Source organism: Leguminivora glycinivorella, chromosome 14 (assembly GCF_023078275.1).
Source record: "Leguminivora glycinivorella isolate SPB_JAAS2020 chromosome 14, LegGlyc_1.1, whole genome shotgun sequence".
Classification (NCBI taxonomy): domain Eukaryota; kingdom Metazoa; phylum Arthropoda; class Insecta; order Lepidoptera; family Tortricidae; genus Leguminivora; species Leguminivora glycinivorella.
The window spans coordinates 5,413,508-5,436,149 of NC_062984.1; the positions used below are offsets into that span (position 1 = coordinate 5,413,508).

Sequence of the window (22,642 nt, forward strand, 5' to 3'; positions counted from 1 at the left end):
AAAGCTAGTCTTTATAATCAGTTCTGCAAGTAGAGCTATTTCTAAAATCGACACGTACCTGACTAGATTATACGTCTAGATGATGGTTCGCATTCTCGACGTCATCCTAGAGCCAGACCAGACAATGTGTTTGTATGTGATTGGAATAGGCCCAGATTTAGGGTGGAGCGAGCCGGGGCCTATGCCCGGGCGTCAAGTCGAACTTCGTCAAGTCCAAGGGGCGCCACATTCGACATTTAAGTTTTTGCCCCCCTCGAAAAAAGTCTAGATTCGGTGCTGGATTGGAAGCCGCTTAAGCTCACATCGCAGCATCACACATGTTTCTACACCAGATGTATAACATAACCGGGAAATCTGTAAAATAAGAAGCAGCAGAACGGTTGAATGGGTCCAATCTTTTAATTTAATCTCGCCTAGTAATGTAGAAATTGCAGAACATTCCCAAAAAGCGGAAACATTCTTCAGAATGTTCGCAGAACATTCCTGCAACATGAAATTTATTGTTTAAACGAGAGAATATACTTGAAGTAAAGTTTAAATGGGCATAATATAAAACTATATGTTATTATACATATAATATTGTCTACTAGAGTTAGCTCTTTTGTTGATAATTGATAAGTTACCAATAAGTTGCTTAAATTCTCACTATACTTCAGGGAACATTTCGACTTTCAGACGTCACAGTTTTAAATTTTAACTTCTGATTAGCAGAAACGTCTGCAACACAGTTTTAGTCATGACTTTTTTAAATTAGGTACCGAACTATTATTTCTTGATTGATTGATTGATCTTGATTTGGTCATGTCAAAATATAAATAAAAAAAAAGATCGCTGTCAGGATCGAACCTGAGAACATCGGCTTACGAAGCCAGCGCACTACCACGGGACTACGTCTTGACTTGCTGAGTCCGACGAAATCATGGTATAAACTACGAAGTTACTAAGTATTCTGATAAATTCTCGTTCTCGAGAACATTCTCAGAAGTTACCGAAAATTCTCATGAGGAAAGTTCTGCAACTTTGGAAACTTCTCGTCCGTGCATTGCTAATCTCGCCTCAGATACCCAATGCACACGTTCTACAAGTTTCAATTTGAAATTATGGATTATTTGTGCTCTTTCGAATGAAATTCTGCTCATTGAAAAAGCCGTGAAGGAAGTTCTTCGCTCAATAACATTTATCAAATTCGCTGATAATAAAGAAATAAAATATATTGTATATTTGATTATTATTATTATTTAATAAGCAGGCAGGCAGTTAAAGAACTTATATAGATTGCAAACACTTGAGTGACGACTGCATACATGCAAGTGCCACTTACGTGAACAGTTAGATTAAAATCAAATGATAAGTATAAACATGAGATATAAAGAGACTCATGCCTGCAGTCAAACTGTATATACAGTTTTGCAGGAACTAGCTTAGATTTAAGACCTGTACTGTGCATTAATAATAAATAAATAAATAAATTAAAAAATAATAGCCTGTATCCAGTGATCATTGTGACAGTAATCATAGCCGAGTTGTAGATGTGATGTGCTTGTCTAGTCATGTCTGTCTGTCCGTCCGTCCGTCCGTCCGTCCGTCCGTCCGTCCGTCCGTCCGTCCGTCCGTCCGTCCGTCCGTCCGTCCGCGGGTAATATTTTTAAACTGATTTACATTTTGTGCTGAGACCACGTCTCCTGGGAGTTTCGGTACATATTGGGTTGGGTACACGTATTTGGTAAAAGAGTTCTTAGTTTTATTATGGATTTACTGACAAAACGAGTCTTGCACGATTTAAAAATACGGATGAATAGGAAAGTCGTGACCTGACGCTGACTGTCGTCAGCGGATCCAGTATTGTTGACCGTGAGACAACAGATTAGCTGCGAACATCTATCAATGATCGATTATTTTCTAAACGGAGCCTCTTTCAAGGTCTTGGGGAAAATCTGAGCTTTACGTGTTTAGAGCCAGCAAAGACCTAAAAACCTTTTGAGCAGAAAAACAACCCAAATTAGGTAAGGTTTAGGGGCATTCCACAAAAAAATTGTAGGAACGTGAGGAGTTATATCGATCTTTGATGGTACCTTAATCACTCCTATTTTTGGCCGAAAATTCTTAGAGATTTAGATACCTGCCTATCCAGGATTTTTTGGAAAGTTATCTGGGCTAACAGGTAGGCAAGGTTTATTAAACATACCTACTTTTGACGTGCTGTTTCATCCACCACTAATTTTAGCACTTAGTAGTTAGTCCTATTCCTATTGACGCTGATGCTGACTAGCCCTACTACCTACTATGAATAATATTACTGACTTCAATCGTAAACACGACTATTAATAGCTATGATCCTCACCTGGACCCTGTATGACATTTATAGGTTCAGCAAACCCAGGCGAAACTTGTTTCTAGCTATCGCATATTAATTCCTATCTCCTGCAGTGGTTCTTTGCTTCTTGCCATGCGAAAAAATGTGCAATGTCGCCTTGCATTTCAAGTTTTAATGGGCTTACACTGTATCACGGGGGGATTATCTGTACTCTGTATATAAGAGGATATTTGTTACATTTTTACATAAACTTACGAACCGTCTACGCTGTGAGCGCCGGGGGCAGAAGGTCATGTCTTTAGTAATGCAGATATTTTGAAGTTTTTTTACATTTCGCTGATCTCATCGCATTTTTATTGTTTTTCAAGAAGAAAGACACCAATATAGTTATATTTATAGTAAATGGAGATTACTAGGTAAGTATATAGATAGGTTACGGTCGTAACAGACGTATCTAATATATTATGAATATTCATTGTTTTTATATTGATTTAAACTAACACGATCTTCACTCATATTATTAAATTAAAACGGGACTTAATCTGTCTACCCGTGACCACGGACGTAATGTCATGTCCGAAACGTCGGGTTAAATATAAAACGTAAGTTTTACGCGATTAAGTCCCGTTTTAATTTAATAATATTCATTGTTTTTGTTTATAAGTTTAGGAATATTATAATCGCCATGGATTTATTATAGATGCCTAACTTTATCTGCATGTCTACCCGAGGACCAAGCCTACTCTCAGATCAGAAGAGAAGACAAAATTGCGCTTTTGTAAGGGAACCAACTTACTATTTATATAGTTATCTACCTCCTGTATCTATAAATACTGTTCTAGGTCTATATAGAGATATTAGGTACAACGAAGTTTAGAAACAATATCCAGACGCATATTGTATTGTGGTCAAGTACCTACCTACCATTATTTAACTAAAATAAAAGTGCAACAGTCTCAAAATAAACCTATTCGCCTGACAATAAAGATCGAAAAACTAACGCGAGGCACATAAGGTATGTAAGAACTCTGTGTGTTTTTTATTGCACAGTAAGTAAGAAACTGTAGATAAGTACAATAAGTAGGTATCTCAACAATAAAAGACACGTATTAACCTACTAAAACAGGTATACAGGCATAACCATTAAGTTTCTCGTTTCTATTCACCAGTTAAGCAAGTATTGATAGAAAGACTCGAACCGGGAAAGCCTTCACAAGCTTCACGTCATCTCATGACACAAACAGAAAACAGACACGTCTTACCTATATCTACGCGAGACACCCGAAGTTCCTTAACAACCTCCGTCAACTTTCACAAAACATGCCACAAAGCTCGCCGACAACCGTCACGATATCATACACTTATCAACAATAAACAAACACTTGTGGAGACGTAGGTTTCACTCATAGTATGACAAATGCCGTTTAGAATAGCTCCCGATACGAGCGGACACTTGATGGCCGTCGGGGCCGAGCGAAAAGACTGGCTTGTTGTCGTCGGAGGTTGCGCTGCGCGAGCGCCGCATTCCTCGACAAGGCACGTAAACTATCGCTCGCTCCCTCCCACTCTCCCGCGCGAGCCGCGAAGGAAAAAGACGGGGCTCCGCAACAGCGAACACTCCATGTAGATAGGTGGGACCCGTTATTCACACACCAAACATGCCACAGGTAAATTGCGTACCTGACTTGGCGAGTTTTTAATTACCTACTTCGAAAATTCTAATCGATCGGGCATGGATTGGATATCGCTCATTATTATTTTATGCGTATGCTACGAGTGCAGTGCTGTTAGCGGCACCCTATTATTTAGATCACAAAACTCATTTCTGCAGTTAGTGAAGCGAAACACTGTAGTGTATTTTTTTTTTTTATTGTACATATTATAAGTACCTATTATAACTACTTACTACTTAGTTTACGTTAGTTACTTTATTTACTCGACTTCGACACAATACCTACAAAGTGAATGTTTATATTGATTAATTATAAATAAAAAACCGGCCAAGAGCGTGTCGGGCCACGCTCAGTGTAGAGTTCCGTAGTTTTTCGTATTTTTCTCATAAACTAAAAAGGTTTAAATATGTTTTGTTATACTACGTCGGTGGCGAAACAAGCATACGGACCGCCTGATTTATAATGGTAAGCAAGCTCCGCCGTAGCCTATGGACGCGGGACACTCCAGAGAACTCTGCGGAACAAAAGACTTTGATGTGGTTTTGGAGCATTTTACGTCGCGATTATATTCTGAAATATAACTTATTGCGACTGTTGCGAGTGCAATAATTGAATGTTAATGATTGAAAATCAAGGTTTCGTAACCGCTAACGATGACGAGCTCATTCTTCATCGAATTCAGAGTTGCGGGAACCTCCAGTAAGGTAATAATTACGTGAGCCAACAGTACTGCAGCTGAAATTGATATATACTCGTACCACCGGCCGGTGCACATTTCTATCACCATTCATGATTATGATTAATTAATGGTTTCATTGACCAGAAACAGACGCTAAAAGAATGTTGTAGAAAAAGAAATGATAACGCTTTGCCGTAACTACACTAATTATTATGGATTATGGAGTTAATAAATTTAAACTATCAGAAATACATAGGTACGGCAAATAACTAGGTACTTTTAAATTCCTTGTGAATTAAACTAAAGTATCTTTTAATTAATTATTAACGTTGAAATCTTTTCACTAAAAATCATTTCAAAATTAGAGCGCCCACATTCTTTGCATTCCATAACCACAGACAGTAAAGCGACATACTTACGCGGACGTTAAATCGACCGCGACCGCGACCGATTGTGCACGGAACAAAACATCCAGCGAGCCATATTTCGATCGGACGTCCATGCGCTCAGGCCACGTCCACGTCCGTCGACCGATAGTTTGCAAGTTATGTGTAATTTCATTGGCGATTCCCGTCCGCGGTCGATTCACGACGGACGTCCGCGTAGTGTGTTCCTAGCTTGTGCGCGCACACGGGCGACAAAGTTGCTCGGCGACTTTCGTATTTGTATGAAAAGTTGCGTCGCCTCGTGTGCGCACCTTCATACTAGCCCATAGACCGAGCGACGGAGACAAAACAGTTTTGTCTCCCGTCTGTGGGGGCCCTAAGGGACCGGCCACATCAGAGCGTTGCGTGTCTCGGGGCGCGCAACGGACGTCCGCGCCACGCGCCACGCCGCCTCAGTGCAATTCAGTGTTTTGAATTACACTGAGGCGGCGTGGCGCGGACGTCCGTTGCGCGCCCCGAGACACGCAACGCTTAAGTGGGAACGCTGGCTAAGGTGGAAGATAAAGACATGAACAGCTGTTTCTTCTCATTTTTATTTTTTAATGATTTAATATAAAAAGCGCTACAGCTAAAAATAAATTATGGGAACTTATTATATTTCTCTGATGTTCAACTAAACTTGAACTAAACATTATGGCCACTGTACACATATGGCCAACGGTTCCACCAACCCTTTGTGAAACCCCTTGGCCAAGATAAGAGCCGCTGTTTACACATTGGCGAACCAATCACTTGGCATTGGCTCTTCATGAAAGATGGACGTGGAATGGAAAAGTCTAGGAAATTCTAGGTCATAGACGTTGTCAGAAAAATTTGATTAAAAAATAATAACCCCGTAGTAAAATTAAATTATTTGAAATATTAACAACTTTTTGAATATTCTGATAAGAACATTTATCTTTTTTAGGAAATACATTAAACATTTGCAAGGTTATTTTATTTCCTAAAATCTACACTATTATTGGCATAGATAAACTTATTATTTTCGTAAATATTTCACTACTGTCCTCTCTGACGGCTGACGACCAACTGAATGAAGCGCCAACGTGTAAACGCAGTTGGCCATTGGCGCCAAGATCCTTTGATGTGTGGACAAAAAACCGACACCAATCGGTTGGCCGGGAAGCGCAAGCGCCAACTGCCAACTTACGGCCAAGTAGCCCTCTACACGCTTGGCCAAGGGGGTTGGTGGAACCGTTGGCCATATGTGTACAGCGGCCATTTGATGTGTGAACAAAAACCCGACCTTGGCCAAGGGGGTTGGTAGAACCGTTGGCCATATGTGTACAGCGGCCATAATATTATACTCCGTCAAGCTGTTTCCATTACTTGAAAAAAAGTGGCAAATTTAAATAAATGTAGGAGCGAATATTCGAATAACGATTATCGTGACCGTCTATATTTTGGGCTATATCTTGTCCACAGACCCAAAACGTAGTGCTCTTTGCACGGACCTATCATTTCGCTTAATGATCTTGTCAGGAGAAAAAGTACGTGTAATGGCCGCTGTACACATGTGGCCAACGGTTCCACCAACCCTTGGTGGAACCCCTTGGCCAAGATAAGAGCCGCTGTTTACACATTGGCGAACCAATCACTTGGCATTGGCTCTTCATGAAAGATGGACGTGGAATGGAAAAGGCTAGGAAATTCTAGGTCATTTACGTTGTCAGCAAAATTTGATTAAAAAATAATAACCCCTTAGTAAAATTAAATTATTTGAAATATTAACAATTTTTTGAATATTCTGATAAGCACATTTATCTTTTATAGGCAATACATTAAAAATTTGCAAGGTTATTTTATTTCCTAAAATTCAACACTATTATTGGCATAGATAAACTTATTATTTACGTAAATATTTCAATACTGTCCTCTCTGACGGCTGACGACAAACTGAATGAAACGCCAACGTGTAAACGCAGTTGGCCATTGGCGCCAAGATCCTTTGATGGCCGCTGTACACATATGGCCAACGGTTCTACCAACCCCCTTGGCCAAGCGTGTAGAGGGCTACTTGGCCGTAAGTTGGCAGTTGGCGCTTGCGCTTCCCGGCCAACCGATTGGTGTCGGTTTTTTGTCCACACATCAAAGGATCTTGGCGCCAATGGCCAACTGCGTTTACACGTTGGCGCTTCATTCAGTTGGTCGTCAGCCGTCAGAGAGGACAGTAGTGAAATATTTACGAAAATAATAAGTTTATCTATACCAATAATAGTGTAGATTTTAGGAAATAAAATAACCTTGCAAATGTTTAATGTATTTCCTAAAAAAGATAAATGTTCTTATCAGAATATTCAAAAAATTGTTAATATTTCAAATAATTTAATTTTACTACGGGGTTATTATTTTTTAATCAAATTTTTCTGACAACGTCTATGACCTAGAATTTCCTAGACTTTTCCATTCCACGTCCATCTTTCATGAAGAGCCAATGCCAAGTGATTGGTTCGCCAATGTGTAAACAGCGGCTCTTATCTTGGCCAAGGGGTTTCACAAAGGGTTGGTGGAACCGTTGGCCATATGTGTACAGCGGCCATGATGTGTGGACAAAAAACCGACACCAATTGGTTGGCCGGCCAGCGCTAGCGCCAACCGCCAACATACGGCCAAGTAGCCCTCTACACGCTTGGCCAAGGGGTTCCACCAAGGGTTGGTGGAACCCCGTTGGCCACATGTGTACAGCGGCCATTACGTATGAGTCGTACTAGTCAAATATTCGAACGCACCCTGAAATAACAGCAGTTGAAGGGAAATGGTTGGCTGAGATTCAGTCTATTCTATCCACTTCGGCCTGGTTTGAAAAAGGAAAGATATACTCAGGCAGAGAGTTCATTAAAAGCTTATGTAGACTGCGTCTCGGCCATTGCCATTTTCCAGCTCATCTTTTGACGTGATAACGTCTAATAACTCGTTACTACGGGCAGCATGCACGAAAAAGATGACGTCATTGTCCCGTTTCGCAATATAGCTTTTGCGCCATCTATTGGCGCGCGTTGGAACTAAGCGGCTGATCGATGCGCTCGGTATGGTTATAGCGTGTGGCCTGAGTAAAGCACCACAGCTGGGACAGATGGCGCGCCCGTGTGTTGTTCTCGACAAAATTAATTATTTTAATTTATACGACTTTTTATATATATATATAAATACTACTATTATGGCTCATTAACATTGGCCACACGTGCGAGAGGGACACCAGCCCAAACAATGCCCTCTCATGTGGACCGTTTTCGATAGTTCAGAATAGCGAAAACGGTCACCTTTTTGTCTCAGTAATAAGGTAGTAGTAGTAGTAGTAGTAACTCTTTATTGTACAAAAACACATTAAAAAAAAAAAAAAAGCATACGTTAAGATGTGAAGTACAAGGGCGAACTTATCCCTTTGAGGGATCTCTTCCAGTTAACCTTTGAGTAAATGAGAGAGAAAACTTGAAGAGGGTAACAAATTCCGCAATTTGTACAACATGGTACCATAAAGACAATGGGCAAATAATATATAAATAATTAATAAATAAATAAATACACATACAGTAATAGGATAAACCTAACTATATCACACAAAAAGGAATGTGAAAGATACACTAAAGAGTTGACAAGGAACACAAAATATATACAAAGCAACAAGGCAAATTAGTCAGATAACCATAGCTTCTTTAACCTCTCCTTGAGCGACGCGACCGATTGTGCCTGCCTAAACGAGACGGGCAGTTCATTCCATAGTTTCACTGCACGGACAGCAAAAGACTTGTGGTATCCACGAGATTTGTGAGGGGGAATGGCAAGAGATAAATTCGCGCTAGAACGCAGACGGTGGCCACTGCCATCAGCCAGAAAAGTAAATTTTTCAGAGAGGTATAAAGGAGAAGAAGGTGTAAAAAGAGCATTAAAGAGAAGAGAAACAGCGTGGAGATCCCTACGGCGGCGGATAGGAAGCCAGTTAAGTTTTTGACGGTAGTAAGACACATGGTCGTACTTCGGCAGACCGAAAATGTACCGTATGCAAACATTTTGCAAGCGCTCTAACTTATTTAAAAGATCTTCCGACATGTCGAGGTTCACAGCATCGCCATAGTCGAGTAACGGCAGTAACAGTGAGCGAGCTAACATAGTTTTGGTATCGAGAGGCAGGAAATTCTGTAGGCGCCTCAGTGAGTGGAGAGAACCAAAGAGCTTTTTGCTGATCTCAGATACATGAGGGGCCCAGGAAAGTGTTTGGTCCATGGTGACCCCTAGATTTTTGACGGTTGGTGAGAAAGGAATTGGAACACCATCAAAGAAAATACTAGGTGACACCAGCTCCGACAGTCTTGAGACGTAGTAGGGACTACCGAAAACGATCGCCTGCGATTTCATGGCATTAACTTTAAGTCCGAAAGGTTCAATTTAGTATGGCAAAAAATGTGATTCCGCTGTCCCCTGTCTTTGGAACTCACTGACAATGACATTTGGGCCGCTAAACATGGTACAATAGGGACTGAGCTCACACTTTTTTGCCATACTAAATTGAACTTTATCACCGGCGCAGAAAGGCGTTCTTGTCAGACTAGTAAAAGTTTTTGGCTTAACAACTCAATCTAGCTTAATATATATAAATCTATGGCATAGAACAACATGTCGGGTCCCTATATATAGGTCTAAGGTTTTATTTGAAAATTGAAATGGTCATACAATGCCAAAAATTGTAAGTATTTGCAATATTACTTTCTATTATAGTAAAACATATATTTTTTAAGGATTATAATATATGTATATACGTATGTTTTTTCATAGCCAAATCTCTGCTTTGGCAAACATTGCCATCATTGCGGTAAATGGATGGAGCGAAGAGCTTTGAGGAAAGATTGTAAGTATTCACTTCTGATAATTGTGTTAAAGGCTTTTTATCTATCTACTCACACCAGTATTCCCAAAAGTTATTGGCAAATCACTAGAAAGAGTGCAGAGGAAGTTATGTAGGCACATTTACAAACGACTGTACGGGTATTACCCATATATGTATCCATCTCTATTCGTAACAGGCCCCGTAGCCGAATGGCATTTCTCCGACGCCAAACGAAAGCGATACGCCGCTGGCTCTGTCGCGCCAATACGCAAGCGCGATAGAGATAGATATCTACTAGCGCTTCGTTTCGTGAGCGTTTCGTGAGCGATTGTGCCATTCGGCTAGCCACCCAGGAATGGTTGGTCTTCAAACTCTAGAAACCAGACGGAAACTGCTGCATATTATGCATTACCGCCAACTGTTTCACCAAAATAAATAAATAAAAAAAAAAAAAAACAGCAGTTGACACATGGTTGACACTGACATGACTGACAATAGTGACAATAAGAAATATCGTTCGCTGTCACATTAGGTTAGGACGCTTAATTCATCACTCGTGTTGATTTTTAACGATTAATTCAACGATAATAACGATATCTTTATTCTGATTTAGATAATCTATAAGAAACAACATGCCAAAAGTTCGTCGTAGTCGTAAGTCACCCCCAGAGGGCTGGGAGCTTATCGAGCCAACTCTCGAAGAGTTGGAACAGAAGATGCGTGAAGGTACGAACCCTTATCCTTTAAATAATATTATTTTACCATGTCACATTACAAAAATATACATTTGCCGAGTATCTTAGAGATTATAAGAAATTAATCAATTTTACAGCCGAAACTGAACCCCACGAAGGAAAGCGTAAACAAGAATCACTCTGGCCCATATTCAAGATTCATCACCAGAAATCTCGCTACATCTACGATCTGTTCTACCGACGAAAGGCCATCAGCCGCGAGCTCTATCAGTACTGCCTTGACGAAAAAATTGCAGACGCAAACCTAATCGCCAAATGGAAGAAGACAGGTTATGAAAATCTGTGCTGCTTGAGATGTATACAGACCCGTGACACCAATTTTGCTACAAATTGTATTTGCAGAGTGCCTAAGAGTAAGTTGGAAGAAGGCCGTATTGTGGAGTGTGTGCACTGTGGCTGCAGAGGATGCTCCGGGTAGTTGTGTATGAATATAATTATTGTAAGAATCTTAGGCTATGCAAACTTTGAAAAATCATGATTTTTTTTTCATGGGACCCATTAGAAATGACACCAATTAGGCCAACATATTTATGAAAAATTGATTGTGTGATGTTTGACTATAAACCTGTAGCTGTATCCATTCTTGTATTATTTTACTAGCATTATTTTGTCATGCATAAGAAGATAAGCATTTATTACATGTAAATCATATTGTGCTTCTACAAGCGAGTATATGACATTTAAAACATTTGAGTATTCCAGTATAATAAAGGTCTTGAAACTTTTTTATTATCTCAGAAAATCGGGAGAAATTGGAAGGCCTCACGAGCTGGGGTTTGAAGAGCCTTAGTTTAAATTTAAAATTTAGATGGCATTTTCAAAGTTTGTAGCAAGCCATGTTTAGGTTAATATTTTAGATAATTAATATTTACATCTAAAACCACAACAATACATAATCTTGTAATTAAAAATGAACTTACATTAACACCTGTAATAGTAGCACATAGAAACAATCCTAATAAAAAATATGCAGTTTTATCTAGTTCCTCAAGAATCTTTCATTTACCACATTACATAAATTATTTTTACCATACTAACTGTTAAAGCCCCTCTTGATTCTTCAAAAACGGATAGCAAAATTGCATTTTTTCCATGAATGCTTAGTAATTTCATACAAAAATTCAATAAATTTGATTTGGTTTGATGTTTTACAAATCATATTTGTGTTGATGTGGTAAAAAAAATTTTGTTTCACTCTATGGCAAAGTATGTTTAACTTAACCTTAGTTCTTTGAAACCTTCTCAATACTCAAGATTTCACTTTACAATCACTTGCTATGCAGTTGAATATTGGAATCTTTCACTTGCTGGGGTCTCAACATTGGCATGTGCAGTTACAACTTTGCCCCCTTCTAAAACATATAACTAGTAACTGATAATGCCTGTATCCAGTCATCAGCAGAGGTTTCTAGTGTTATGTATAATTTGCACTGTGTAGGTAATAATGTGTTTCATGAACTATATTTTATTTTTGTAATTACAATAAGCTTTTGATTATGTGCAACTTATGGTGGGAAATAAAACTAACATTTCTTGTAACAAAATTTTATAATAAAAAAGGAATACACAACCTTCTGAGACAACAATGCTACTTTAATTTTGAGAGAACAACAAAAACAATCAAATTTTTCAATTCCAAAATGATTAGCTAAACAACAAATAATCAATTATTACTTTTTCTTTCTTGTACAGTTCAGTACAGAATATTTTATGAAAATATAGAACCTTACATTCCTCACACTGTTACTCTGACATTCAAAACAGTTATAACCATTAAGAAAAAATAATTGTAGGTAACACAATTTTTAATTAAGTTGAATTTACCAGTAAATTAAGAATGTACATTTTTAAAGTCAACTGTTGAATTCTGTATGACTAATTCTATAGCGAGAAACCATACTAGTCTTTTATTTTATTGTTAGTATTACAAGATAAGTATCTACCTAGTAGCCATATCAAAAAGTACAAAAATACCTAAATACCTATTAACAAAATACCCTGAGCTTAGATACATTAGACTTATATAAATATAACTATCCTATTGAGTAATAGGTAACCAAAATTCAGAAATCAAATTTTGCACCTAGATCAGTCTTAGCAAATTCAAATATTTGTCACTTATTATACACTATTCTATTAAAACATAACAATTTTGAGGGTTTGATAATAGACTATTCTTAAATTGCAAGTTTTACCGCAAAACTTATAACAAAAAATACACTAATGTCTTTTAACAAAAAAATAAATTTGCTACATTTGGCAACACCAATGTATTACAACTATCTACTTAGAAGTATCTTATGAAGACTGATCTACAATGTTACTTTAAACAGAATAGCGATGGCTATTACGATTTTCTATTTCTTTCGACAGTTCAAGAATTAAGTCTTTGTAGACATGGGGATTAACATTTTTGCCCAGCAAATAGAGAACAAACCAGTCCCCGAACCCAAAGCGCTTCACAATTCTGCGAACAGTACTGCGTTTGACATGTCGCAAGAGGCCCACCATCATGACAGTGCGGAGAGGACGGGATGACAGTACGAGTAAGCGGAACAGAACAGCCAAGGTAGAGATGAAAGTGAGAAAGATGAACCAAAACCAAATGATGACAAAAATTTTCTCATTGACTATGTTTAAAGGTAGAACACACATGCGGTCTCTTAACTCTGCGGTGCCGGAAGGTCCGTAACGGCGTATAATGCACTTGGTGATCTTGGGGAAGTATTGGTCCATGGGGTCCACATCGTTAACGTCATAAGGGTCTCTCGCGACGCGCGTGAAGGCCACGACAGTGGCGCCGTAGTTGCGGAACGCGCCGCCCAGGAATATGTCCAGGAGAAACATCTGCCCCACCTGGAAAGTAATCAATTAAATTAGTTTGAATTTTTACTAAAGAAACAGCTTTAAACTTAAATACCTCTGCTAGACTATGCCCCTCTCGCTGCTCCTCGCACTGCCGCGATATTGCTCTCTCGCCACACACTGCCCTACTCATGCGATTAATCGCACTAGGTTGTTGCCGGCCCTTTGACTCGCGCCAAAAAACCGACAATATAGGGAGCGGTGGGTCGTCATGCCCATGCGGAGCATGACGAGTAGCGCGGCCACACTATGCCTTTGCCTACTTCCCTCGCTACTTCCCACGCCGCTCGTCGAGTGTGGCAGAGGTAAAAGAGTTTGCTTGGTCTGACTGTAATCTGATTGACCCAACCCAAATAGCCAGATGTTGGCAATTTAGAACAAATTCCCATAACAATGGTTTTATTGCATCAAATCTCAACATTCGATACATTTTATTGTAGACCTGGTGTATACCAGACCATACTGCATGCCTTTCCCTCGGGTCCAATATAAATCTTTGGTGCTTTGTCAATATCTTAGAAGAAAGAAACAAAAAATATCTGTTTATATACTAACCACATTGAGAAGGTTGAGTATCTCGCAGAAGGCATAGCGCAGGGCGTACATGTTGTGTGAGTACATATTGGCATGTGACAGATAGGAGACCAGCTCCCCTCGGCGGCACTCATGCCAGTCCTTAGTCACCATGGGGCTTGCTGAAAATATTATTGAGGTTTAGTTTGTTCAACAACTTCAGCATAGTTGCCCAGAAAAGATATTTTAATACTAAAAATACTAAAATGATGCCAGCACCTCTGTTTAGTGATACTAGTAGTAACTGTCACCAACTCTTTCTCAAGAATAACAAACCCTAAATCCATCCTTTGTGCATAAATTTCACTAAAATCTGACAAAGGTTAGCTATGAAAAGTGGCATAAATCTTAGTACCATAATATTAGTGGAAATAAATAATTAAAAGACACTATATAACCCTGCATTGATTACAGCACCATCTTACAGCAATCTTTAAAACTACTCACCCAAATCAGAAGCTAGCACCTTCAGCCGCCCACCTTCCCAAAGCTTCCAGAGATAGCGTGGAGTGTAGAACATGACAGACTGGCCCAGCAGCACACAGCAGACCCACTGGTAGTAGGTGTGCTCGATCCGATCTTCCTTTCCTCCGGTCTCAGTGCCCACTCCACGGTATGTCATGTGAGTGCCTTCAACGCCTAATAGCAAAGACACAAAATGAAAAGTTTAATGGTGGTGAAGTTACTACAGGAGATTGTATATGCTTAGTTATTAAATTCAGAATTAATTTCTTTCTTTTAAAAGATGCTAAACTTACTTTGAAACAGAGTTCGAAAATATCCAATATTTACAATAAATATGAAAATATGGGATATTTATGATATATATCAGATACATATCAACTTTGATATATATCAATTTTGTATGGATGGCATATTATTTTGTTGCATTATTTATGAATACTACTTTAGGATATATATTGTCGAAGCCAGCTGGATATATATCCATTGATCCTCGAATCCTGCTTTGAAAAAAAGGACACTTAATGAAGCTAGATGTGCAAGAGGATCTAAATAAATAGATATAGCTTAAGCAGTTCTTTTCAAATATAATTACTAACATCTGAAGTTAGTGTCCGATCTCAAAATTGCCCCTGTGGCCTATTTCTAAAAGTGCTCCTGTGGTCTATTTGCTGATTTTGTATTTTGAAGGAAAAACAGACTCTTCCTTTAATATAATTACGATTAACTTCTCTGATATCTTAGAAGATATAAGACAATAATAGATGTAAGACGCGTGAGTTGTAATCATAAAACCTCAAAATTGAAAGTAAAACAAGCCTTACCTTTTAATCTGCTCTTCAATGTATAGGTTCCATAGATCCAGCAGTAGCTGTTAATGGCGTCCCTATCACTATCACTATCGCCCATGCAGTGGATGGGATCTCCGAAGAACTGCTTCGAAGACACCAACAGCGTGAAGACCAGCAGCATAATTACTGTCACTTTGTAATGCATCCGAAACACGTTGTTGTCAATAGTAATATTATCTAACTTTAGAAATGCCCGAAAGGGCATAAAAAGGTCTATCATTTTGGCTTATAGCCTAAGCACAAGTAAGAAACAATGGGGCAGCTACTTTTACGCCGCCGTTAAAAACAAAGCTACCCGCGAAATACAAATACGCTTGAAGTTTTTCTATGCCGCCTACCACAAACAAAATCAAGTGAAGTATCGCTCACCGGAAATAGATTTCTGTAGTAATGTTGCCGTATTGAGTGATATGAACGAACGAATGAAGCTAGGAACACACTACGCGGACGTCCGTCGTGAATCGACCGCGGACGGGAATCTGGGCAATGGAAATACACATAACCGTGCAAACTATCGGTCGACGGACGCGGACGTGGCCTTGAGCGCACGGACGTCCGATCGAAATCTGGCTCTCTGGATGTTTTGTTCCGTGCACACTGATAGGTCGCGGTCGCGGTCGTTTTACGACGGACGTCCGCGTAGTATGTTCCTAGCTTGACTGAATTCTGGTACACGGTCGAGTAAAGCTAGGAACACACTACGCGGACGTCCGTCGTAAATCGACCGCGGACGGGAATCTGGACAATGGAAATACACATAACCGTGCAAACTATCGGTCGACGGACGCGGACGTGGCCTTGAGCGCACGGACGTCCGATCGAAATCTGGCTCTCTGGATGTTTTGTTCCGTGCACACTGATAGGTCGCGGTCGCGGTCGTTTTACGACGGACGTCCGCGTAGTATATTCCTAGCTTTAAGCTATTGGGGATACCAGGAACACACTACGCGGACGTCCCTTGTGAATCGACCGCGGACGGGAATCTGGACAATGGAAATACACATAACCGTGCAAACTATCGGTCGACGGACGCGGACGTGGCCTTGAGCGCACGGACGTCCGATCGAAATCTGGCTCTCTGGATGTTTTGTTCCGTGCACACTGATAGGTCGCGGTCGCGGTCGTTTTACGACGGACGTCCGCGTAGTATGTTCCTAGCTTTATACTCAAAATGTAGTCTGTGTCAAGCCGTTTTTAACCCCCGACGCAAAAACGAAGGGGTGTTATAAGTTTGACGTGTCTGTCTGTCTGTCCGTCTGTCTGTCTGTCTGTCTGTCTGTCTGTCTGTCTGTTTGTCTGTCTGTCTGTGTGTGGCATCGTAGCTCCTGAACGGATGAACCGATTTTGATTTAGTTTTTTTTATCTGAAAGCTGAGTTGGTCTGGAGTGTTCTTAGCCACGTTTCATGAAAATCGGTCCACTATGTCGCGGTCGGGGTTTTTTTCAAAATTTTAATTTTGTGGTTAGGTTCTTAAAAGCAAAAGCGACAAAGTAAAAAAAAATAGGCGCGAGTGTTTACTGCGCCTCTTTCTAGTGACAAAATTATTTGACCGGCTATCATTTAATTTGCTTCTTTTGCTAAGTAAACATAGATCTAGAGAGAATCGGATAAAACTAAATCATGACATTGACAGTTTGGCAATGAATTTTCTCAATAAAAATCATCATCATTCGCCTGCCCTTATCCCATTCATTTGGGGTCGGCGCAGCATGTCTTCCGCTTCCATACCTCCCTATCATCCGTCATTTTCATCATTCACTTGCTTTCGCTTCATATCATCTCTCACACAATCCATCCACCTTTTCCTCGGTTTTCCTCTCCCGTTACTTCCTTCCACACTCATTCGCAATGCCTTTCTCGTCACATGACTTTCATCCCTTCGCATCACATGCCCATACCTGCCAGACGATTCGCTCTTACTTTTTCTACTATCGGTGCAACTTTCAGGCTTCCTCTTATATACTCATTCTTTATCTTATCCATCCTTGTCACGCCACACATCCATCTTAACATTCTCATCTCTGTTACATGCAATCTCTTTTCATCCATCACCTTTAGGGCCCAGCACTCTGATCCATACATGACGACAGGTCTGATGATGGATTTATAAATTTCACCCTTCAGTCGAAGAGGCATCCGGGCGTCGCAAATAGTTCCCGTAACCTGTCGCCATTTCATCCACCCTGTGCTAATCCGGTTTTTCACGTCCCGGTCGATATCGCCATCGCACTGTACGAGCGAGCCAAGGTACTTGAAGTCAGAGCAGACCGGCAATAAAGCTCCATCGAGTTCTATGGCAGCAAAACTAGAGAGACCGCCGAGATCACAGAACATATGTTCTGTTTTAGATCTGCTGATCTTCAAGCCAACATTCTCCAGTCTTTGCCGCCATGTCTCGAGTCTGCTCTTTACCTATACTTAGAGCCAAGTGAGATACGGGGACTAAAGGAGAACAGCACGGGAAGCATGGTCGCACGATAGACGATAAAATATCAGGCCGTCCCTATCGCTTTTACAAATACAGTGAAACCTGGTTAAGTGGGACCTGGATAAGTGAGAAACCTCTTTAGCTGGGACCCAAGGTGCGGTCCCGACACTTTCGCACCGATTTACCTCTGTTAGTGAGACAAAACGGACCTCTATAACTGTGATTAGCCTTTTCGATTTTTTAGTCACATTTCCCTCTATTAGTGAGACAGAGTGTGTATTTTACCTCTGTTACTGAGACTATATTTAAAATGTATATTCACTTAATTGTTTGTTAAGAATTTTATAGAAATTTACCTCTGTATCTGAGATACAGTCAATCTATGACCTCTGTAACTTGGATTTTATCGAAAATCTATTTCCATATTTTTAATAATTCTTAGCCCATCTGTAAATTACACGATTGATTCTTTGTGTTTAGGTGAGTTTAAGGGTTTTCTTGGTTATTTTAAGTAATTAAAACTAAAATTTCGATTTGTAACATAAAAATTATTAAAAAAAATATAACTTTCATAATATGTATAAAATTTCTATGACACAATGACATTAAAGTCTTATATATTATTTAAAGACAAGGCTTATTTACCTTTTCGTTTAGCATGCAACTAATAATAACTATATAAAAACACCTTATCACCTCTATAACTGACACATCCCCCTATTCTGGCCTCTATTAGTGATACCCTCTGTAAGTGAGACAAACTTTGTATTATACCTATCTAACTGAGACCCTGAATAAGTGGAATACCTCTTTAAGTGAGATAAATTTTGTCATCCCTTGAAGTCTCACTTATCCAGGTTTCACTGTAGTGCGATAGGGACGGCCTGCTATTTTATCGTCTATCGCGCGACCATGCTTCCCGTGCAGAACTCGCGTGTATCGAATATAGGTTTATTCTGTCTACAATTACCTACAGGTTACGCTCCTATATAAAGGACATTAAAAAAATAACTGAAAAGCACTGAAAATATTAATTTGAAGAAGATAATATTCGCTCGGGACGGTCAACCAAATTTGGGAACTAAAAAAGGCGGCTAATTTGAAAAATGTAAGGCTCACCGACCAATTGACTTCATAAAACGCGTGCCTTAACCCTTTTTAAATGTTGTTGGTGTATTATTTCCTATCGGTGTTTAAGTGTCGTGAATATTAATGTTATCAAAAATACAAATCCAATAAGCAAAAGTAAAAAAAAAAACGAAAATACAAACTCATCATATTATAAGTAACTAACTTATTATACACTGAAATATAATATAAATATATTGTATTTCAGTGTATAATAAAATAAGTTATTATTATATTTTAGACATTAGCTAGCTTTTAAGTTTAGTCTTAGTTTCTTATATAATTATGTACATATGTTCATGTAAATAAAGAGATTTGGACAATATATTACATATATTTTTAGAAGTCATCATTGTCTTAAAAACAAATTAGTAACTCTAAATTTCAATTCATTATTAGGTAAAACATCGTTTCAATTATCTAAAACGTGTCTAAAACTGTGCATTGTGATTCATTTTGTTACTATTGTTTCACCTGCATCTGAAACTTGAGATGCAATAACATACTGTCTGCATATCTAAACCTTTTACCGCGGGAACGCTTTCCAAGCATCGTACCATATTTGTATTGTATAATAACAAGGAGGATAGAGTGTTACGAAGTTATGTAAGTCTTTGATAATTATAAGAATTAAAATATTGAAGCTAAATACATAATACGTTATATTATAGCTTAAACCCAAGGTTTCAAATTCAAAATTAAATGTTCTCAAAATGTGATAACACCTATTGTCTGCGGTGCCGTGGGTACAAGCATGTACAAGTAACGATAACTTTAAGAGTTCTTGGCGTTAAAAAGATGATAATGATGATACGATTCATGTGATATGCCCACTATATTGATATACATAATTATACAATTTAATATAGTGTAACTTTCCTGTAGTCTCGATTTTTTTTATACCACATGGTGGCAAAAAAGCATATGGCCCGCCTGATAAGCGTTCACTGGCCAGAAATATAAGACTATTGTCAGGAAGGCGCTGTTATTCTGATGTACGGGGTGACATGACAGTTCAGTTTAGTATGAAGAAAACAGTTCTAATGAACTTCCGCAACATGGCGCGTATTAGTCATATATTCCTGGTCAGGCTTTAATATGTAATTGCTGGTGACCGTACCATGTAAAGATTGTAAACCTGGGGCAAAAAATGAAACGAATTATTGATATAATTCATTTAATGTCCATTTTGTATAATTGAATTTTAAGGTACTTACGTGTTTTGTCAGTTTGCATGTGTACAGTCAGGTACATACAATATTAACAATAACGAAATTTAAACTAATGGTACGGAATGTAAAGTTCATTGCACATATCCTTGGTAATGTGACGGAAAATTCCGATTTAAAATAATTGATTAATTTTCATCTGTTCAACTGGTGAAGAGACGGACCACGCTAAGTTTTACTGCTAAATTCTATGTTAACTATTGATTATACCTATTTTGACTGCCATTGCCAAAATAGTGTAAACTTAGCGTGGTCAGAGTCTAAAGAGTACCTATTTTTTATACTTAGTTGAGCAATGGCTTGTATCAGTGTATTTATATATGTTATGGACCAAGTGATTAATAAGGGCATTATGTATAATGCCCGGGCATTATGAATAATGCCTAGCTGTATTGGGCAAAGTGATTAATCATTGTCTAGACGCCATTTTTTATCACATTGCCCGGTCATTATGATAATGCTACGTGATCGTTGGGCAAATTGATAATAAGTTTAACAAGTTTGCATGAACGCCATTTTTTATCACATTGCCCGGGCATTATGATACTGCTACGTTATTGTTGGGCAATTTGATAATAAGTTTAACTAGTTTGCATGAACGCCATTTTTATCACATTGCCCGGACATTATGGTACTGCTACGTGATTGTTGGGCAATTTGATAATAAGTTTAATAAGTATACTTGGTGTTTCTTAACAAATAATGAAATGTAAATTGCGCTTTCTTGAATAAGCATACTTTTTAACCGCCGCCCTTAAATCTCAAGGAAGGTGGTTCTCAACTTGTTTGTTTTTTTTATATTTGTTCCACGATATCTCCGCCGTTACTGGACCGATTTAGACATTTTTTTTGATTGAATTTATATATACAGATATTTTTATTTACAGTTCTGATAGTACTCGGTCTCTGGAGTATATTAAACCGTGAAACATTATAGCTTTTACGATGTTTTTTTGTAGAAAACGGAAAAACAAATTTGCTACGTAAAAACACCCTGTTTATGTGATTATTAAATGAAAACTCATTGAACAGATTCTCGTACCTCTTTTACGTACCACTTAACTGTAACTGGCCACTTCAATGACATGTGCAGTTTTCCCGCCGAACCTTTACGACATTTACAACAAACAATTATGAAACAATTGTTGACATGACAGACAGTGTTATTGTGACATGTGATAATGCACATGATGATTTTTTTTAGACGAAATTATAATTAATTTTTTTGTTAGGAAAATGAAATCAAAAAAGTTACATGAAAAGATTTCTTAATTTATATTTAAAGTCAATTATTTTAATGTAAAGTATCATGTGTTAAAATATCTGCAACTAATAAATTAGGACCTTATATATTATACTTACTAAAAGTCTCTAACATCATAGGTAGCTGTTTAAATTATTACAGGTGCTCAAATGTATTATTCCTAAAATATAACAATTAGATAATCATGTAAAAATGTAAAACTATGCCGAGACCCGTGAGTTATCTAATCAAAATAAGTATGACACACATCACTTCGACCTAGATCCTAATAATAAATTTTACAACTAAAACCGCATGTTTGAAGGCACTGCTCACAACAAACACGCATCTATGGTACCTACATAATACCTAACCATTGCCGACACTTAATCCATTATCATTAATAAAACCGGGAAAAAATAAATAATCCTTATGAATAAGATGTACTCAAGGCCTTTCAGTGAAGCCAATTGGCATTCAAATGCCATATAATTATGTAGCAGTTTCATATTGAGTTGCGTTGTTGAATGACTTGAAGTGAGGTAAGCATCAGGCAGTAGTGGTAAACTACGAAGAAAATTGCCACAGAGAAGTGTCAAAGTAATTTAATGTTGTTAGGATAAATCTGCAATAACGCCAAAATTTTTGCTAAACAACAACACTCGCAACCAAGCACGAAATCAGACTTGCCGCTAAGAAAAAACGTTCGACATTTTCACCTACTTATCACCGCGCTTACACTTTGTCGCTTTTGCTAGTGTCACAGAAAGCAACAATTTAGTAACATTATGTCATATTTTAACCAAGTTATAATTTACTTTTAATTTTTGTATTTTCATGTTCATCTTCACCAAACGCCATATTTCCTAGGGCAAAAATATTATCGGGATCTAGCGTTTTCTTAGCAGCGAGTAATAATCTTCGACCAGGTTCGCTTACTGTGTCTTTGTACCATTTTTTCCGAAGTTTACCAACACCGTGGTGGTGAGATATTGAACCTGTAACAAGTATCAACAATTAAATATTTCGCAAGCTTGCACGAACACAGTATTATTGTGTCGTGTACGTATTATTTCATACTTTGTTCGTTCATACTTCCGGAAACATCAATACAGCCAACGTAAAGTCCTCATTAGCTGTTTGTTTTTAAAATAAGCCATTTTATTTTAGTCAT

General features: G+C 38.5%; 4 protein-coding genes across 6 annotated transcripts in view; 1 reads left to right on the forward strand and 3 right to left on the reverse strand.

Moving 5' to 3' along the window:
* The window catches only part of LOC125233703 (unconventional myosin-XV-like), a 124,415-nt gene extending 120,632 nt beyond the window's left edge, over window positions 1–3,783 (reverse strand). For all 3 annotated transcript variants that reach the window (XM_048139802.1, XM_048139801.1, XM_048139800.1), the window contains exon 1: window positions 3,577–3,783. The gene's annotated coding sequence lies outside the window, so the exon portion shown is untranslated. The remainder of the gene's footprint in view (window positions 1–3,576) is intronic.
* A 6,664-nt stretch (window positions 3,784–10,447) lies between these two features.
* Window positions 10,448–11,164, forward strand: LOC125233591 (protein BUD31 homolog). Its single transcript, XM_048139653.1, has 2 exons — window positions 10,448–10,660; window positions 10,767–11,164. The coding sequence occupies exons 1-2, from the start codon at window positions 10,567–10,569 to the stop codon at window positions 11,105–11,107; spliced, it is 435 nt and encodes a 144-aa protein (XP_047995610.1). The 5' UTR covers window positions 10,448–10,566; the 3' UTR covers window positions 11,108–11,164.
* Window positions 11,165–12,219: 1,055 nt separating this feature from the next.
* LOC125233590 (innexin inx2-like) lies at window positions 12,220–15,770 on the reverse strand. The gene is made up of 4 exons (XM_048139652.1): window positions 15,414–15,770; window positions 14,575–14,766; window positions 14,110–14,249; window positions 12,220–13,545 (listed from the first exon to the last, which is right to left on the reverse strand). Exons 1-4 carry the CDS (start codon window positions 15,658–15,660, stop codon window positions 13,015–13,017), a joined length of 1,110 nt encoding a protein of 369 aa, XP_047995609.1. The 5' UTR covers window positions 15,661–15,770; the 3' UTR covers window positions 12,220–13,014.
* A 5,696-nt stretch (window positions 15,771–21,466) lies between these two features.
* The window catches only part of LOC125233285 (alkyldihydroxyacetonephosphate synthase), a 71,765-nt gene continuing 70,589 nt past the window's right edge, over window positions 21,467–22,642 (reverse strand). The window contains exon 12 of the mRNA XM_048139242.1: window positions 21,467–22,466. Coding sequence (XP_047995199.1) covers window positions 22,276–22,466 — 191 coding nt within the window. The 3' untranslated portion in view covers window positions 21,467–22,275. The remainder of the gene's footprint in view (window positions 22,467–22,642) is intronic.